The 19,749-nt window shown below is 42.9% G+C and overlaps 1 protein-coding gene across 7 annotated transcripts in view; it reads left to right on the top strand.

The window, feature by feature from the left end:
* Positions 1-19,749, top strand: part of LOC127419505 (calmodulin-binding transcription activator 1-like) — a 647,690-nt gene that overhangs the window by 621,035 nt on the left and 6,906 nt on the right. For 6 of the 7 annotated variants that reach the window (XM_051660945.1, XM_051660946.1, XM_051660943.1 and 3 more), the window contains 11 exons: positions 9,442-9,593; positions 10,606-10,796; positions 10,900-10,978; positions 11,091-11,442; positions 11,735-12,228; positions 12,712-12,890; positions 13,693-13,894; positions 14,477-14,548; positions 15,519-15,539; positions 18,731-18,930; positions 19,638-19,712. In XM_051660945.1, the coding sequence (XP_051516905.1) occupies positions 9,442-9,593; positions 10,606-10,796; positions 10,900-10,978; positions 11,091-11,442; positions 11,735-12,228; positions 12,712-12,890; positions 13,693-13,894; positions 14,477-14,548; positions 15,519-15,539; positions 18,731-18,930; positions 19,638-19,712 (2,017 nt within the window). The remainder of the gene's footprint in view (positions 1-9,441; positions 9,594-10,605; positions 10,797-10,899; positions 10,979-11,090; positions 11,443-11,734; positions 12,229-12,711; positions 12,891-13,692; positions 13,895-14,476; positions 14,549-15,518; positions 15,540-18,730; positions 18,931-19,637; positions 19,713-19,749) is intronic. The other variant, XM_051660944.1, reaches the window with a different exon arrangement.

Raw genomic sequence — 19,749 nt, 5'->3', positions numbered from 1 at the left:
CCTCTCTGCTTTCTCTCTCCCTTTTGTTATTCCCGCCCCCTCTCTTCCCTTTCTCCTCTCTTTCGTCCTGTTCCCCCTCCCAGGCACACACAGGTCGGATCTGGAGACAGGTGTGATCCGTCGATGTTCCCTCCCTAGAAATGGGGGGGAGTAGGTCACAGGCTGGAGAAAGCCCCGACCTGAGTTCGGCGATGGGGGTATGTGGTGAGCAGGGCGGAGCCGAGCAGCGTCTGGGCAGAGTGAGGCCGGGAAGATAAGTGGCGAATTACTTTCACCTGCGTTCCACACTGGTCTCCCATTCCAGCAAGGGGTGGCGGGAGTACTTAAGGAGAAGAGACAGCGGCAGACGAAAGAGAAAGATGCGTGAAGTTCTTTGTGTGTATCTGCGTGTCAGTGTGGTGTTGCTGAAAAGCAAACCTTTTGTGTACTGCTGAAAAGCGGCCATATTGTGGGCGACTGAAAAGTGCAACAATAAATGTCTACATGTTTTGTCAAGCCGGCTCCAGCTTCCTCCTTTCCATAATTGTTACACCTACCTATAAACCTAATCTGTCATACAAATCTTGTATATCTGGGAGTGTTACGAAAGGGGGTCTATAATTTATTAGCCTATATATACTGTATTTTCACTTACATTCATCTCCGCATATTCCTTAGGGGGATGATCACGGATATGGCTCCTGAGGTTTGAAGTGTTCCCTGGCTGAGCTGAAACTTTTTTTTCAAAGTTTACAAATTGGGTAACCATCAACATTGATGGTGCCTTATGGGTCTTTTAAATAACTCAAATATTTCCACACTGCAGACTTCAGCCACTTGGTGGGGAAAAAGTGTTCAGGCTTTGACATTTAGGTGTGTTGTGCTTTCTCTGCCATGTAGTTTGTGCGTGTGGCTTTTAAAATGAAGTGACATTTTGAAGTGAAGTGATGTGAGGATGTCGCAATTCAGGATTTATTTGATCAAGTTTATATGATGCTGTGTAAATGTAGCTGATTCTTTCTTAAATTAACTGATATTTACAATGGAAACTTAAATTCCTTGGATTATAGAAAAACTAAATCTAATTAATACTGTGAATGCAATATTGTGAATTATAAATATCAACTGTATGATAACCATATTGTAACACAGCTTCACAGCAGAAGGGAAGGAGAACACAGGGAAGCGGGTTTTCCAGGTTCAGGTAATACATTTAATCGGCCACTTGAGTACTTTACAACTTCACAAACTCAACAGCTTCACAGACACATAGTCACTCAAACACATCAGCTTCACAGGCACGTAGTTACTAAACACATCAGCTTCACAAACACAATAGATTAAACGCAACAGCTTCAGGAGCACCGTGGCCTTCCTTGTGCCAGACTCTCTCTCCTCTCTGCTGGTGGCATGGCTGCTTATATGCCGCTCTCCCCATGCTCTCTGGAATTAGAGACAGGTGTTAAACATAATCTAGCTCAGGTGCAAGCACCCTTACCGCTTTCTCTCTCTCCGGATGGATGTTTGACCACGCCCCCACTGCCACATATCCCCACCGCCCGACTCAGGCTGGGGAGACATCCGGCCTGTCTACCACTCCCCCCCCCCATTTCTGGAGAGGAAGTCGGCGACAGCCATCTGCGCTCCCGGTCTGTGGACCACCTTGAACTTAAATGGCTGAGGAGCCAGTTATCAATGGGTGATCCACGCTTTGGTATCTTTCATGCGGTGGAGTCATTGGAGTGGGGCGTGATCTGAGCAGAGGGTGAAGGCCTGCCCCAACAGGTAGTACCGGAGAGTGAGGACCACCCACTTGATGGCAAGACACTTCTTTTCTACGGCGCTCCTCCCTCCCACCACCTGTGAGAGTAAGGCCCCCAGCCCTCTGTCAGAAATGTTCATCTGCAAGACAAAAGGGAGAGAGAAATCGGGTGAATGTAAATACATTTGCAAATTCCTGTTGCAACTTTGCAACCTCTACGAGCTAATACGGTGAGAGGTGGTCTCCACAAGTGACCAGGGTGAAATGATTGTGTTTTGTATTCACCTCCGGCCCGAGTTCCACCCTCTCCGGTACTACCGTAGCCAACGTCACAGGGACCGCCTCCCTCCACAATTTCAGGAGGTTGAGGTGATATATTTGACGTGCACCCCCTCTATCCGGTCGCTTCACCTCATAATCGAGATCCCCCACTTGTTGTGTGACCTCAAAGGGTCCTTGCCACTTGGCGAGTAATTTGGAGCTCGATGTGAGGAGTAATACGAGTACCTTATCTCTTGGTGCAAATTCCCGCAGCCAAGTGCCCCTGTCATACAGTCGGCTCTGTCGTTCTTGAGCTTGGAGCAAATTCTCCTGTGTTAGTTGCCCCAAGTTAGTTTTGCTTGAAGATCAAGAACGTATTGAATTTCGTTCTTACTGTTTGAAGGTCCCTCCTCCCAAGCTTTGCATATGACATCAAGCATGCCGCGCGGGCACCGCCCATACAGCAGCTCGAATGGGGAAAACCCAGTGGAGGCTTGCGGGACCTCTTGTACTGCGAATAACAGGAGATCGAGCCATTTGTCCCAATTTCTAGCATCCTCGTGCACAAACTTACAAATCATGTTCTTAAGGGTTTTATTAAATCGCTCCACCAGGCCATCTGTCTGTGGATGGTAAACGCTGGTGCGAATTGACTTAATGCCCAATAATTCGTAAAGCTCATGTAGTGTTCGTGACATAAAGGTTGTGCCCTGATCGGTGAGGATTTCCTTCGGAATCCCCACCCGGGAGATTATTTTGAAGAGTGCCTCCGCAACACTACATGCTGAGATGCTGCGTATAGGCACTGCTTCTGGATATTGCGTTGCATAGTCCACTAGGACCGATACAAAGTGATGTCCGCATGCTGACCATTCTAATGGCCCGATGAGGTCCATGCTAATTCTCTCGAAGGGGACCTTGATCAGCGGAAGGGGGTGCAATGGTGCTTTTGGGGTGGCCGGCGGATTCACCAGCTGACATTCACGGCAAGCCACACACCACCTGCGGACATCGCCGCCAATGCCCGGCCAATAAAAACGGGCTATTAGACGGTTCAGTGTTTTCCTTTCCCCTAGATGACCCGCCATGGGATTATAATGAGCCGCCTGGAACACCATTTCCGACGGCTCCGTGGTATTAAGAGCTGTGTTGTATCTTCCTTTGTTTGAGCGTCCTGTGTCACTCTATACAAATGCTCGTATATAATTGCAAAATAGGGATATGAAAGTGCGACATTCGGCTGGATTTTTTGACCATCGATCACTCTCACTTGGTCGAAGGCATGCTTGAGGGTTTCATCTCGCGACTGCTCCAAAGGGAAATCCCCTTTGGGAAATCCCCTGAGGATGGGCAGGGCTGCAGCCTCACCCCCCCCCCCCTCATGTCATCCTGACGTGGAGCTGACGAAGATGGCCCCGGCTCCGCCTCCCCTGCCAGAGCATCGCACATTTCACATTTCATTGCTTTAGTTCAGGACCCATCCGCGCATATTCCCTTTAATGCATTTCTAAATTCAGGCCAATTAATCCCCAAAATTAATTTTTAATCTATGTTTTGTCCCCTGAAATTTTATCACAAGGGTCACCACAGGGTAGTTGTGAATATCCCCATGCACACACTTCACCCTCACTGTTTTAGCTGTGCCCAAAGCCTCGTGTTGAACCAAGCGTTGGTGGATAGTGGTTTGATTACAACCCATGTCCACCAATGTTTGGTGAGTACCCCCCTTGTCACTTACCGGTATCCGGTACGCTCGGGCCTGGTCGGGGGTAGCCTGCGGAGTGTCTGGGATCCGGACCACCATCCCCAGCTCCATCACAGGGAACTGGCCTCGGTGGCGGGACTCCTCACCTCCATGGGGCAGGAATGGGCTCTGGGGAGAGAGCAGAGTGAGAGAGTAGAGGGGAGGGGGGAGAGAGTGGGGAAAACACAGGGGAGGGGAGAGAGAGTGGGAGGGCTCTTCCGTCCTCAGGTATGCTTCCTCCAGCGACGCCGGGCGGTGGCACTGGACCCACTCATTTGGGTGAAGGCAAACGGGCGGCCGGTCTTCTCCAGCAGAAGTGCTGGCGGTACTGCTCTGGACTGTGGCCAGCCCGCTGCAGGATGGACTTCTTCAGATCTTTGTAGCCCCAGGAGGATAACCGCCAGCAGTAGTTGTGCAGCAAGCTGGGCTTCCCCAGACAGCAACGGGAGGAGTCGGGCCACCCACTGATCATGTGGCCAGCTCCAGATCTCGGCAGCTCGCTCGAACAAGTCGAGGAAGGCTTCCGGGTCGTCTTCCGCCCCCATCTTCAGAAGCGTGGGTGCGGGCAGGGGGCTGTGGTTGTCTGGGGATGCGGCCGGGGCTCTCTCCTGGCTGAGGACGCTCCGAATAGCATGCCGGTCCTCTGCTTGATCTTGGAGGATCTCAAAGAACCGTCGGTCTTGGTCTTGACGTAGCTCAAGCAGGGATTGTTGGTGCGTCTGGTGTAGGCCAGCGAGGGACTTGAGGATCTCGGCCAACTGCGAGGACTCCATGAGGCATACTTCAGGATCCTGGGTTTCGGCACCAGTGTAACACAGCTTTACAGCAGAAGGGAAGGAAAACACAAGGAAGCGGGTTTTCCAGGTTCAGGTAAGACTTTTAATCGGCCAGTTGAGTGCTTTACAACTTCACAAACTCAACAGTTTCACAGACACGTAGTCACTCAAACACATCAGCTTCACAGGCACGTAGTTACTTAAACACATCAGCTTCACAAACACAATAGATTAAATGCAACAGCTTCAGGAGCAATGTGGCCTTCCTTGTGCCAGACTCTCTCTCCTCTCTGCTGGTGGCGTGGCTGCTTATATGCCGCTCTCCCTATGCTCACTGGAATTAGAGACAGGTGTTAAACATAATCTAGCTCAGGTGCAATCGCCCTTACCGCTTTCTCTCTCTTCAGACGGACGCTTGATCACACCCCCGCTCCCACACGTATCTTTTTAAAACCCCATTATATCGCGACACCATTACATACCTAGTCACCGTTCACTTTCATTACGTCTTCTATCCATACAATCAAAATTTATGGTGACTGAGGCTTTCATTCAGCCTAACATGTTTTATGTTCCACAGACGATAGAAAGTCTATTAGGATGAGTAAATCACCTTGCTGAAACCCCCCAGCACCCCCCCCCCCTCCCGGCTTAAACCAGACTAAGATGGCATTAATAAAGTTCCAAAATCTACCAACAGATTGGTCAATGGATAGTCAACACTTTGTTTTCAAGGTTTTTTATTTACAAGTTTTTGCAAATTTGCAAATTGCATAAAATACGTGTTCACCTCAGAAATTTTGTGTACCTCTGATTTGCTGTTTTTAAATTGTATTATGTTTATCAGCATTTATATCTGCCATCGGCCATCCTGCTCTCTAGATATCGGTATCAGAATGGTCATCGGCCATTGAAAAACCTACATCAGTCAACCACTAGTCCAGACACTTGAACATACAAACTGACATTAAGTGAGCAGATGAAACTGACAACTATGTAAAAAATCATGCCCAAGAATTCTGCACCTAACACGTGTAAATATCTGCTCTCAGTGACTATAGGCTGTCACATTTGTAGTACGGGGTAATAAGAGGAAGTTGCACCTGTCACCATTGTTGCTGACTGGTGAACCCTTCCCTTTCTCCGCCCCCCTGAATGTGCCCATCCCCCTAACCCCCTCTCCCTCTGCAGTGTACGTGTGTGTCATTTTGAGTGCACTCGCAGCAGCAGGTGGAGATGACATCATCTGCACTGCAGTAGACTGCAGCATGGTGTCTGAACAAAGACATGTCAGCACTGCTGCTGCGTCGCTGTCTCTTTCTCCCTCTTTATCTGTATTTCTGTTTCTCTCTCTCCCTCTGTAGGTACTTTCATTCTGTTTATCTGTCTCTATTACTCTCTCACACTCTCTCTCTTCTTCTTTGTCATGGTATCTGACTGAAGTGTTAACCCTGAGTGAAGACACAGTGAAGTCTGCACTCACTCACATTTCTCCACTATACAGCATGCCTTCTTTGTGGTGCTCCTGGTTCTCTGGATTAGAAAAACAAATCCAAGAATCTTTCAGGGCACTGAACTCATCAGTGCTTACTGTCTCAGAAAATGGGATCCAGACATTTTACCCTCTTGCACTTTTGTCAGCTTTCCATGTGCTCTGCATCTCCGTTCAGCAATAAACTGACACTTGAGAAAGCAACAAACCAGCATGCCCTTGTCGCTTGGTTACCATGTAGCAGAAGGTTGCCACAGAAACAGGCTTTTCAATTAGAGGCACATGCAGTTATCTGCACTGGTGCTGTAGTTAGCCTGTGCTGGTCCCAGTACTCCTCTCAAACCCCTGCATAGTGAGCCAGCACCTACCGTGGTTACTACATGTCTGATTGACAGATCAATGTCAGAATCTGGTCTGGGAGCCAGGCAGCGATTGCTCAATGGCCTGATATTTCTGCCACTGATAACAGCTCTTCATGGATTTAAAAAAAAATAAATAAAAATAACCCTAAATATTAAACTTTGCCATTTGTGCTACAGACATGAATAATATCTCAAATCATGCAGTTTATTGATTTTTACTTTTCTAACTGATCAGACTTAAGATTTTTTCCAGGTAGACAATAAAATGGGTGGGGAAAAAACCCATAAGCCGATTTTCCACATTGGGCCGAACGGTTCTGAGCACAGTACGGAACAGTTACAGTAGAATTTCCGCTGGAGCACGGTTCAGCACGGCACAATTATAAACCGTTCTCGGCCTAGAATTCTCAGCACGGTTAGCTAACCATTCTCAGCCATGCTGGTGGGATGGCTTTAGTGCATGGGAACTCTTTTAGTGTATCTTCATGATTTTATTATGATGGTTTAACTATTATTGTAGCCTACATTTATTTTTCTACAAGCCTTTTTCATCAGGGAAATACACCGATCAGCCACAACATTAAAAACCACCTGCCTAATATTGTGTAGGTCCCCCTCATGCCGCCAAAACAGCGCCAACCCACATTTTAGAATAGCATTCTGAGATGCTATTCTCCTCACCACAATTGTACAGAGCAGTTATCTGAGTTCCTGTAAACTTTGTCAGTTCTAACTGGTCTGGTCATTCTCTGTTGACCTCTCTCATCAACAAGACATTTCCATCCGCAGAACTGCCCCTCACTGGATGTTTTTTTGTTTTTGGTAAGATTCGGAGACTGTTGGTGCCAGACGGGCTGGTTTGAGTATTTCTGTAACTGCTGATCTCCTGGGATTTTCACGCACAACATCCTCTAAAATATACTCTGGTGCCAAAAACAAAAAACATCCAGTGAGCGACAATTCTGCGGATGGAAATGCCTTGTTGATGAAAGAGGTCAACAGAGAATGGTAAGACTGGTTTGAACTGACAAAGTAACTCAGATAACTGCTCTGTACAATTGTGGTGAGAAGAATAGCATCTCAGAATGCTATTGAGATGCAATGAGATGCAGGTTGGCGCTGTTTTGGCATTAGGCAGGTGATTTTAATGTTGTGGCTGATCGGTGTAGATTATTAGCTCATTAAAACTCAAAATACATCAATATGTTCTTATATACTATTTTCATATAATACTTGTATATTATTTTGTCAGTAAATACCCTTTTTAGCTATAGTCGGGGACTTTTACCATTTTGCATTTTCGTGTCCGGTGACAAACACAAGCCCTCAGCAAATTATGGTAAACCTTGCACCTTTTTCACTTTACTTTCCTTTTTGCGACACGGTCCATGTCTTTGCTGTTTGTTAGTAGAGAAAAATCAGTCCTAAAAACTGGAATATGTGATCATCCTCCATAGCTCCAGTGTTTACCTCTCACGCGGCTGCCAACAGACTGATCTGTTAAGGACATTATTCTGATTTCATGGCACCACAGTGGGAAAAGAAACTGTAACCACGCCAGCTGGCCTGGATCGGCACGTAACGGTACAGTTTTGTGATGAGAACTGTTCAGCCCGATGGTGGAAAAGCAGCTATAGACTTCAGGGAGAGACCCTATCCATTTTAAAGGAATAGTTCAACAAAAAAATGAAAATTCTCTCATCATTTACCTACCTTCAGGCCATCCCAGATGCATATGACTGTCTTCTGCAGGACACAACATAAGATTTTTAGAAGAAGAATGTCTCCGCTCTGTAGGTCCATACAATGCAAGTGAATGGTGACCAAAACTTTGAAGCTCCAAAAAGCACATAATGGCAGCATAAAGGTTATCCAAATGATTCTAGTGGTTTAATCCATGTCTTCTGAAGCGATTTTAGCGGTTTTGGGTGAGAACAGACCAAAATATATTTAAGTTTTCACTATAAATCTTCACATCAGCAGTGTCCAAGGTGATCATGACTTCAAGCTCAATTACACTTCCTAGCGTCATCTAGTGCTCTATGCATACGTAAAGCACTAGGAAATGTAATCAAGCTTGAAATCAGCTTGAGATGGTGCTTAGAGACTGTAATGACAAGATGTACAATGAAAAAGGAGTTACATTTTAGTCTGTTCTGACTGAATCACTTTAGAAAACGTAGATTAAACCACTAGAGTCGTATGGATTACTTTTATGCTGCCTTTATGTGCTTTTTTGAAGCTTTAAAGTTTTGTCCACCATTCACTTGCATTGTATGAACCTACAGAGCTGAGATATTCTTCTAAAATTCTTAATTTGTTTTCTGCAGAAGAAAGAAAGTCATAAACATCTGGGAATTAGTGAGGTTGAGTAAACGATAAGAGAATTTCCATTTTTGAGTGAATTATTCCTTTAAGGGACCAGGGCCCAGTTTCAAGAAACCTCTTTAAAAAAAAAAAAAAACACTTTCATTATAATTGTATGTATGTATTGTCACTAAGGGGTTTCTTAACTTAAGGGGTTTCTTGCAACTGGCTGCAGAATTTCATAAAGACTTTTGAAAAGGGATTTTGAATTGTGCCAGTAATACCACCAAGCAACACCCTAGTAGCCACCCAGAACATCTTTGCATCATTGCAGGGAGTTTTGTACGTGCAAGCACCACTGACATTTTCTTCAATCAGGTGCCAAGTGTAGATGGATTTATTTGTGCAAATGTGTTTGTTCAAAACTGTGTTTTTGAAGCTGAATCTGTTGATATATGTGTTAATTGTTGTTTCCATTCATTTTTAAAAAGGACTGCAGTTACAGAAATGGTGATTAATAACATCCAACTCTGTGACTTGATTGGATACAATAAGGGTAATGACTGGGTTTAATTAAACAGTCAGTAAAGAGTCTAGCTTGGGGATGCAAGCTAAACCAGAGAAGAAAAAAGATGTATTTCAGACTTCACTGAATTATAGTGTCACGGTGTAGTTTTGAACCAAAAAGTTACAAAAGCAATCAAATGTGATTAAACCATACTTTGGTTGGTATTAATGTTACTGTGGTTCCTCTGCAGATAACCAGTTCAGAATGTCCATCCTGGAACGGCTGGAACAGATGGAGCATAGGATGGCTGAGATGGCCGGTCAGCAGCAGCAGAGCAGCGGAGGAACAGCAGGGGCTGGAGGTGGAGGAGGAGGAAATGGAGGCTCTAATAGCCAGTCTCAGGTACAGCAGCACATCAATAAACTTTTGGTTTGAGATGAAGTAGAGTTTTACAAGAGCAACTGGTAGATTCAGTCATGTAACTCAAAATGCAGTGGTTCTGAACTGGTTTTGCTAAAGGACCCAGATTTTCATTGCGCATCAAGTGGTGGCCCAACACAGTACCTAAATTGTTTATTGTACAAAAGTAAATTATAATGTTCTTAAAATCTAACTTTGACATGTATTAATAATTAGATGAACAGCACAAGGCCAACAAGATGCTAAATTATTGAGTGTTTGGTTTCTAAATGTCTCTTGAATTTCAATGGTTTCATGCTCTCAGCAGCCAACAATTCACAGCACATCTGATAAAACCTTTAATAAAAAGTGACTCAAATTTAATAATCTTAGATTTTGTAAATTGTAGATATGTCTTAAAGGAATAGTTCACCCAAAAATGTAAATTTTCCCATCATTTACTCACCCTCAGGCAGGGGTTAAATTGGGATTTTGGAGGTGGGGGAACAACATAGATCAATATTTAAGTCTTTTCTTACTATAAATCTGCACTTTCACTTCCACATTCTTGTTCTTTTGTTTTGTTTTTTGGCGATTCGCATTCTTCATGCATATCGCCACCTACTGGTCCGGGTTGGTCAAATGTGGAGATTTATAGTAAAAAAGGACTTAAATATCGATATGTTTCTCACTCACACCTATCATATCGCTTCTGAAGACATGGATTTAACCACTGGTGTCTTTTGGATTACTTTTGTGCTGCCTTTTTGGAGCTTCAAAGTTCAGGCCACCATTAACTTGCATTGTATGGACCATACACATCTGGGATGGCATGAGGTTAAGTAAATGATGAGAGAATTTTCATTTTTGGTTGAACTATTCCTTTAAATATTTCATAATTATAGATCATAGCTGTCAGTTAAAGTTTGTAGCTTTCCATAACAAATGTAGTTGATAATTGTGACAAAAACTTTATTGTAAAATATAGAGTTAAATTCCTTCATTTTTTTCGCAGTGTGTCTCGGGGCAGGCAGGAAGCTCCTTTGAGAGTCGTGTTGTAGTTGTTTGTGAAAAGATAATGAACCGGGCCTGCTGGGCCAAGTCCAAACACCTGATTCACTCCAAGACCTTCAGAGGCATGACCCTGCTGCACCTTGCTGCAGGCCAGGGCTACGCCACCCTCATCCAGACTCTCATCAAATGGCGGTGAGTCAGAGAGATAAGAGTGCTCAGATCTGTCTATGTCTGTCTGGAAATGTTTTTGTAATGATGATTTTATCATTTTATCTGCCATTGTTGAACTGTCCAGCACTAAGCATGCAGACAGCATTGATCTGGAGCTTGAGGTGGACCCTCTCAATGTGGATCACTTTTCTTGTACTCCACTGGTATGTGGCTTATATACAGCTTATTTGCAATTGAATTTTGGTGTATTTAACTCAGTTGTGCCATTTTTGCTTAACCCACAATCTTATTTTTCTCTCATGTTCTTTCTCACAGATGTGGGCTTGTGCTTTGGGTCACCTAGAGGCAGCAGTGGTCTTGTATAAATGGGACCGGAGAGCACTGGCCATTCCAGACTCCTTGGGCCGCCTGCCTCTCTCCATCGCACGCTCCCGTGGCCACACCAAGCTGGCAGAGTGCCTGGAGCAGCTCCAGAGGGAGGAGCAGCAGCAGCAGACACCCTCCTCCCTGCCCCCCACTTCCAGCATGTCTTTCTCTCCTAACCCTGACATCCCCACCTCCAATAGCTGGATGGTCAACTGGAGCAGTGACAGTATGGTGGCCCCCAACAGGCAGAACACTGGTACAGCCACCACAACTACAACCTCTTGCACCAACCAGAACCCTGGTGAGATCAGTCAAAACTCTAAAATGTAAATAAAGACAAATGCTTTTGAGCAGATTTCCTTGCTTTAAGGCATAGTTCACAGAAATATGAAAATACTGTCATCATTTACTCACCCTTTCTTCCAAACCCGAATTTAATTATATCGATTTAATTCCAACAGTCTGCTTTTTTTTTTATTACTGCTAATATTACCTTGGAGACAGAGCAAATGTAATGGAATTATAATCATCAGCTTAGTCCTCTCCTCTGAGTATACCTCACGCTCAAGCTCACTTTCCATTTTCATTTATAGATTTGAGAAGGCCAAGATCAGAGCCTTCCAACTACTACAGTAATGAGTGCCAGCGGGATCTTCCTCTCGCCAAGAAACACAAGCCCAACCCTGAGCTTGTGCACGCGCAGCTGGATAAACCAATGTCAGTTCCCTTGAGCATGGAGCAGCAGACACAAAATCTGTCAACCAGCCCTAAGACCCTCCCCTCCAACCCATCCAGCCCTGACAAGAACGCCTCTAAAGAGGGTTTGGGGACAGGGGGCATCCCGCCAGCTAAGATGGGGTCTTTCCGTGGAGGGCGTAAGTGGAGCACAAGAGAGGTTCTCAGGAAGGGCGGTGGCAATGGTGGCAGCAGCTTTGGGAAGGAGAAACTGGCCAACCGCCTGAGACAGCGTGGGGAACCCCTGAGCATGCTAGGAATGGGTGGGAGGGAGATGGTAGACACAGAAATGCTCTCCTACAAGGAGGATCTGGAGAACCAGGACTGCCTCTCACACATGGAGGATCTGCAGGTGAGATCTTCACAAACACGTACTGTAAGCCCTCACATATTGCCCCAAACAGCACTCTCAGTCAGCCTGGCTCATTCACACCTGTACTGATGCATTTGTCAGTAAATAGACTCAAGCAAATAAACACAGCTACAAGAAAAAAGGGACCAAGGGAGATATAGAACACCATCCGTCCTGCTGACATATAAAATCAGAGTTAGAGAGCCATTGTTGTGGTCCCACTGTCTGTCCAGATCTCCATCACCACATAATACACTTCAGCCATTGATTTGCTCCCATTGCCAGGAGTAAGTCCAGCCTCATTCATCTCTGTCACTCTATAAGAATAGAGGGGCTGCAGCAGCGTGTTCCTCCAAAGTAACCACCACGACAGTGCCGGGTTTAGATTGATCTGCCGAGTTAGCAAGTGTGTATACGTCTTGTCTGTGTTTGTGTAACTCTGAATAGATGTGGGGGTTTTTTGTGCATTTTTGTGCCTGACAGACAAATATGATGAGCTTGGCAGAGCACATCATCGAAGCCACTCCAGAGCGTATCAAGCAAGAACATTTTCCACCGGTGGAGTCTGTTCCTCTGGACAACAGTGGGCTCACCAACACCATGAGCTGGCTGGCCAGTTACCTGGGAGATGTGGAACACCTGCCCAGCATCATCCACTTGAGGTTAGCAGACATCTTTTAGTGTACATACAGTACAGAATATTAATATGACAGGAGTATGAGGTCTTAACCCTGCAGGAAACCAATCTTAAACCAGCGTAAAATGGTTTGCTGGTTTTACGTGGTTTAAACTGGTCTAGCTGGGTTTCAAGCTTGTCGAGAGGGAGCCTTTAAAATAAAAGATGTTATGCATCTTGTTTGTTTTGTTTTTTAGCATTTTTAGGTGTATTATTGTTAGTTACATTATTTTAATGTAGCTTTTAAACTTATTTTAAATCATTTTAATTAGTGGATAGTGGATTTTGCAGATACCGATAACTAAGGTGGAGGGTGGGAAAGGCCATTAACTGATTAATCGGCCGATAGATTGTAAAATTGATTAATAAAATGCCAAAAAAATATATATATATATATTTCCTTACAATTATGGGCACAGACAAAGAGTCCTAAATGAATAAAATTCCAGATGCAGTTTATTGTTTAACAAAATCCCAAAACTAAACAGAAAAAAATGAAGATTTGGTGCATAATGTGTGACTTTTAAGTATAAACAAACATGAAACACAGGTTACTCTTATTTTGAAATGATGAAATGATGACAAAATTATCTACAATTATCACCATAGATTTTTGCCGATAAAGATAGTTCCGATATATCGGTCTTCCTCTAGTTTTAAGACATCTTGAGGCCCCCTAGTTGGCCCCAGTCCCCTAGTTGAAAGCCACTCTCTATGCATGTTTGTGTGTGTTTGTTTCTGAGCAGTCCCATTTACAGTGAAACCCTGACCCCTTCCTCCAACCCTAGTCTGAGCCTGGGCAACTCCCCCATACGTGAGGGCCTGTTTGAGAAGCCGACCTTGCCTGCCCCCGCCGAGTGGAGTGAGTTTCTCCGAGCCTCCAACAGTAAGGTGGAGAGAGAGCTAGCCCAGCTCACCCTGTCCGACCCCGAGCAGAGGGAACTCTACGAGGCCGCACGGCTGGTGCAGACTGCTTTCCGCAAGTACAAGGTACAGGCCAGGACACAGGTACCGCAAGCTTGTGTTATGTGTCAGTAGGATTGAAATATTTTGCAAAGTTTTTTTTGGTAAGGTCATAGAGGGTTTGTAGGGTCTTTGTCTTTTTGCTCCTTTTTTCTTACTTTCAATTTGTTTATGTCTGTCTTAGACACACACCCACTCTCTTACACAAACACAGAGTAGTCAGTCCCCACAGCTTCAGCATGGGTAAGGCGGCTTAACCAGTGCATGGCCTGGCTTATAGGAGCGATTGCCCTGCTCTTCCTCCACCTGTCAATGCAGTGTGCTGCCTCCTTTGGCTACCTGTAATGAGTTTCCACTGAGATTCCAGAGCTCACACTGGCTAAGAGGCATATGCTTGCTTAGCTCTGCAAGCTGTACCTCAGAAGAAAGACCTGGTCTATTTCAAGTCTCAAACCAGAAGCCTCTTTCTTATCTCTGTCTATCAAAATACTCTGCCCTCCCATTTTAAGTGAACAGGGTCTGTGGATGTCTTCCAGGTGTTGGCCACCTCCTCTTGGGTTGCCTACTCCTCAGACCAACCGTTTTTCCCTCTCTCCTCTCCCCCTCCAGGGACGCCCACTGCACGAGCAACAGGAAGTTGCCACAGCTGTAATTCAGCGCTGTTACAGGAAGTACAAGCAGGTAATCCTTTAAGATACTCTGACATTGACTTTGGCAGCCTTTGGTGGTTCTCCGTTTAATAGTAAAAGCTCCAGCATATGCACGTGAGCCAATTCTAAAGCCTGCTGTACTGTTATTTGAATGTGACGTTAAAGGAATAGTTTACCCAAAAATGAAAATTCTCTCATTATTCACTCACCCTGATGCCATCCCAGATATGGATGACTGTCTTTCTTCAGCAGAACACAAATAAAGATTTTTAGAAGATAGAGCTCTGTCAGGTCTAGAGCTCTGTCAGGTCAGGTCTTTTCTGTCAGGCAAAGTCACATTTAGGCAGCATAAAAGTAATCCATGCAGCTCCAGTTGATCAATGAATGTCTTCTGAAGCAAATCGATACGTTTGTGAAAAAAATAAAATAGATAATTAAAATGTTATTAACTTTTAAAAAGCACTTACTGCCAGCAGTTTACGCATCACGTAGCTGTCTCGTGATGTAAGCACATTGGTGAGTTCATGCAAGAATTTGGAAACAGCACTTATTTACAACATAAGAACAAACATCATGCCAGAGTTCGGCCATTTCAAACAGCATCAGAGCCCTGGACGGAAGCACCGATTTAAAACTTTTTTATTATCGACTTGTTTCTTACATAAACCTATCGATTCATTTCAGAAGACATTCATTGATCAACTGGAGTTGTGTGGATTACCTTTGTGGTGCCTAAATGTGACTTTTAGACCGTCAAAGTGCTGGCACCCGTTTACTTGCATTATAAGGACCTGACAGAGCTCTGTCTTCTAAAAATCTTCATTTGTGTTCTGCTGAAGAAAGACAGTCATACACATCTGGTATAGCATCAGGGTAAGTGAATAATGAGAGAATTTTCATTTTTGGGTGAACTACACCTTTAAGAGCTCTCCAAGGGCTATCAACAGCAAGGTCATAGAGTTTCCTATTTATCACAATTCTATTTTTTGTTCCTTTACAAGCTAACATGGATAGCCTTGAAGGTAACTTGTTTTGTATTGTTTATGCATTATGTAAAGCAGATTATTTTTAGGGATGTCCCGATACTGATAACGGAATTGTGTCTGATCCAGCGCTCTTGTACTTGTGCAGGGTTCCCGCGGATCCTTAAAAAAGACTTAAAATGACTTAAATTCAGTTTTCCAAAATTTAAGGTCATAAAAAGTCTTAAATATCTTAAAAGATACAACAAAAGTCTTAATTATCATTTAAAGAGGTCTTAAATTTGGGGGTGGAAAGACAGGAATCGTGATATGACCTAATGTGATTATCAAACTTCAAAAGAATACTATCTAATTAAATAAATGCATGTGCTGCATCCTTCAGAGTGAAAACATGGCACTGTTGTATTATGTCAAAGCACGCGGGGGCTTGTGAGTGTTTCCAGCTGTTGCAGAGCAGTTCGCAATCGTAAGGACATATCGGAAATGTATGACAAGCGATCACTAATGATCAGCTGTTGATGATGATGATGTAGTGTTAATGAAATATGACAGTGTTCACTTTTAATTGTTTATATTGTAATACGCTGTAGATTATTGTAGGAGTGCACATTGTATTTCCCTTATCTGTTTGAATAAGCAGCTGGAAGCAGTGAAGCGCATACATTTCAAAATAAGAATCCCTAGTGTATTTCAGCCTTTAAAGTTAAAAGTTCCCCACTATGAATCAGATCTTTTTCCCCCTGGTTATTGGTATTTTGGTTGCACAAAAACTGCATCTGGAATTTAATTAAATATGGACTCTTGTAGCCTCTTGTCTGGCCCTCCCCATCGCAGGAAGGGAAGACTAAGAACATTAAATATAGGCTACCAGTTTTAAAAAATATTGGCAGATTAATTGCCTTTCAACACATTATCGTATCGGCAACCATCCAATATCGATATCGGTCGACCTCTAATTTTATTTATTTTTATAATGGTACATAAACCATTATAAACCATATAACCATTATTTTAATATGAGATATATGTGGAAAACATGTCTTGAGTATTTTAAACTTACATATACCCTACCGTGTTTTACTGATAAGCTGTGTTAAGGCCATGTTGAATGTGTACCCCTGCCTGTTTAAGTAAGAGTCTGTGATAAATGATTTATTTTGAGATAGTGTTGGTTTGTTTTGGTATGGGGATATGGTATTCATTTTATATGTTCAGGTCTTGTAAAAGGTCTTAAAAAGTCTTTAATTTGATTTGAAAAACTCTGCAGCAACCCTGTTGTGCTTGTTAAAAATGCCCTGATACCAAAAACCAATATCATCTGGCGTAAGAATATCATTCCGTAAACACTGGGTTTTGTTCCTTAAACTTAGTACCTGCATAGGCAGCCGTCTTCTATGGCAGCATCCTAACTAAAATGGGGCCTCAAAAGAGAGTGATTTGGTACACTCTACATAGGGAGCAGCTCTACGCATCATTCAAATAGCTCTCCTCAAGCGCAGCACACCAGGAGACTCGACTCACAACTGATTTCTGCACAGGTGACGCGAGAGAAACAAAACAATCCTTAAATGAGCATAAATACGCACACATTTTGGATAAAATAGTCAGTTGAGTATCACATTAAACTGTTATTAATCGATACTTTTCAGTACTGAATGGATTATAAGTATATTTATAATCAAAATTTATCTCGCTTCGTCAGCCATCTTGGATTTATTTTTCCACCAAGCTCATCTCAGTGCATTCTAGGATCACTTACCCAGGGAAGGATACATAGAATGTTACCTTAGAATTTGGCCAAAACAAGACATTAGGCAGCATAATTAAGATACCTACCTTTTGAAAAAGACTTTGTGTTGAAGCGCACCTAGGATGTCTTAAAATGCTGCCTCCATAGGAAGCTCACTAGGTTTTGAAACAGACCCATTCAGTGCAAACATTAAAATCCTGTTATGTCCTAGTGTGAGTATTAAACCACAAAGGCTGCGATAAATATGTAGTTTGCATGTGCTGCGTGCTTCAAATGTAAGTGCTTGTGAATGTGTGGAGCCGGTGTTGTGCTGACACTGGATTTATACTTTTTAGAGCTCCCTGGCTCATTCACGGAAAACACCATCATGAGAATTGCACACTCTGTTTGTAGTAGATGACGGAAGCAGAGCGCTAATTCACTTTGTAGCTCTAGGCACATATAGACTACATATTTATTCAATTATATTGCAGCCTTTTACGGTTTAATAATCACACTGGGTTACGTAATGACCTGCTATTCCGGAAGTGAGAAGCTACCGTCAAAACACACAGAAATGGAATGGGCTTCAATCCAAAATAAAAGCTTCCACCAAAATAAAGCTAAATTTAAATTGAGAAAAGTATGACAGAAATATATCACTTCTGTGTAGTTATGTAATATTCACTGTTAATACTACTACTTCTAATAATAATATTAATAATAATAATAATAGTAATAATAAATCAATAGTAATTGTATTATATTTAAGCAATATCTCACATCTTTGATGCTTTGTTATGCAGTGTTTTATTTGAGAAAAATAACTCCAATGTTTTATTTTGGATTGTGCTATGAGGATCTGTATAAAAGCACTTCGCTTGAAAAAAATAATACAGCATTAAGTTGAAAATTAATTGTTCTATTTTCATTTGATTTAAGTTTGAATGAATTGATTGATTTAGACACCATTTTGATGATAAAATTAAAATAAACTGTTGAAATGGAATTCAGAAGAAAAAGAAAACAGGTATCAGTATTAGTAAGTACTCATACTCGTACTCACTCTCCAAAAAAAATTGTATCGGGACATCCCTAATTATTATTCGATTAAATAAAAACATTAAAAAAGCTTAAAAAGGGATAGTTCACTCAAAAATAAAAAATTATGCCATCTTTTATTCACCCTCATGCTGTTCCCAACCCATATTTCTTCTGTCCATGGAACACAAAAGTAGATGGGACTTACTGCCTCTGTCACCATTAATTTTTATTGCATTTGTCTTCGTTGCAATGGTAACTGAGGCTGCTTTTGTGTTCCATGGAAGGAAATAAATCATAGGGGTTTGGAACAATATGTGGGTGAGTAAATTATGGCACAATTTTATTTTTATTTTTTTTCCTTCTTTTTTGTGAACTATCCCTTTAATAGCAAGATAAGTCAAATAGGTAACAAGTATTTTTTCTTAATTAATGTCTTCTGTTTGTGTGTATGTGTCAGTATGCACTTTATAAGAAGATGACGCAGGCCGCCATCCTTATCCAGAGTAAGTTCCGCAGTTACCACGAGCAGAAGAAGTTCCAGCAGAGCCGGCGGGCGGCCGTGCTAATTCAACAATGCTACCGCAGCTACAGAGAGTTTGGTCGGCTGAGGCCTCACCACCGAGTGGCTACTGCTGCCTTGGTCCAGCACAAACTCAGGTACTTCACACCTGTAACCAGAAACATTATAAGGGGAAGGAGAACAATCACTCATAGAAAAATATATGGGTGAAATTGTAATACTCAATATGGCAGCTGTAGGAATAGAACTCCTGCCTTTCAGTTAAAGAGCTAATCAATTTTTTGCTTGATTTTATTTACTCTAGAACACACATGCACTGGAACAGCCTGTAAAATACAGGGTTTTTTAGCGTGATTTGAGCTAAAGACATCAAATTTATGATACCATTTGTTGTCAGATTGTATTGCCGATTTAAAAATATGTTATTGAATCATAATCATGACAAAAAAACTTGGTCTTTCCCTATTCAAGCAGATAGGAGCTGTACTTGTATGCCTATTGCCTTCATAAAAGATCCGTCCAAAGATTGTTACCAAGATGGCAGCAGAGTGAACTGACTTACCTTAAAGGGATATAACTTCTTTGTGTTCTGAAATATTGTGCAACCTCAGCACTCCAATTTATTGCTGAGATAAATTGCTCCCTCATAAAGTCAGTCCAAAATAATTTCACTTCAACTTGTGTTTGATGTACTGTAGTAAGCCAGTACCTATTATGAATGTATTCCGGGTGGCATACTGTTCTGATCTTTGCCCTACAAGACATTTAGTTAATGTACAAGATGTAATGTGCAAAATTAAATGCACTGAATCGTACAAGAGTGATGGTGATGTTTCTGTTTCAGAAGCAGTCTGCTCACCAAGAGGCAGGATCAGGCCGCCCGCAAGATCATGAGGTTTCTCCGTCGCTGCCGCCACAGGTATTCTGCCTCTGCCACATCACCTCCTACTGGCCAA

The sequence above is a fragment of the Myxocyprinus asiaticus genome, chromosome 28 (genome assembly GCF_019703515.2).
Source record: "Myxocyprinus asiaticus isolate MX2 ecotype Aquarium Trade chromosome 28, UBuf_Myxa_2, whole genome shotgun sequence".
Lineage (NCBI taxonomy): Eukaryota > Metazoa > Chordata > Actinopteri > Cypriniformes > Catostomidae > Myxocyprinus > Myxocyprinus asiaticus.
The sequence above is the reverse complement of the archived record's forward strand: the minus strand, read 5'-3'. Positions and strand labels throughout refer to the sequence as shown.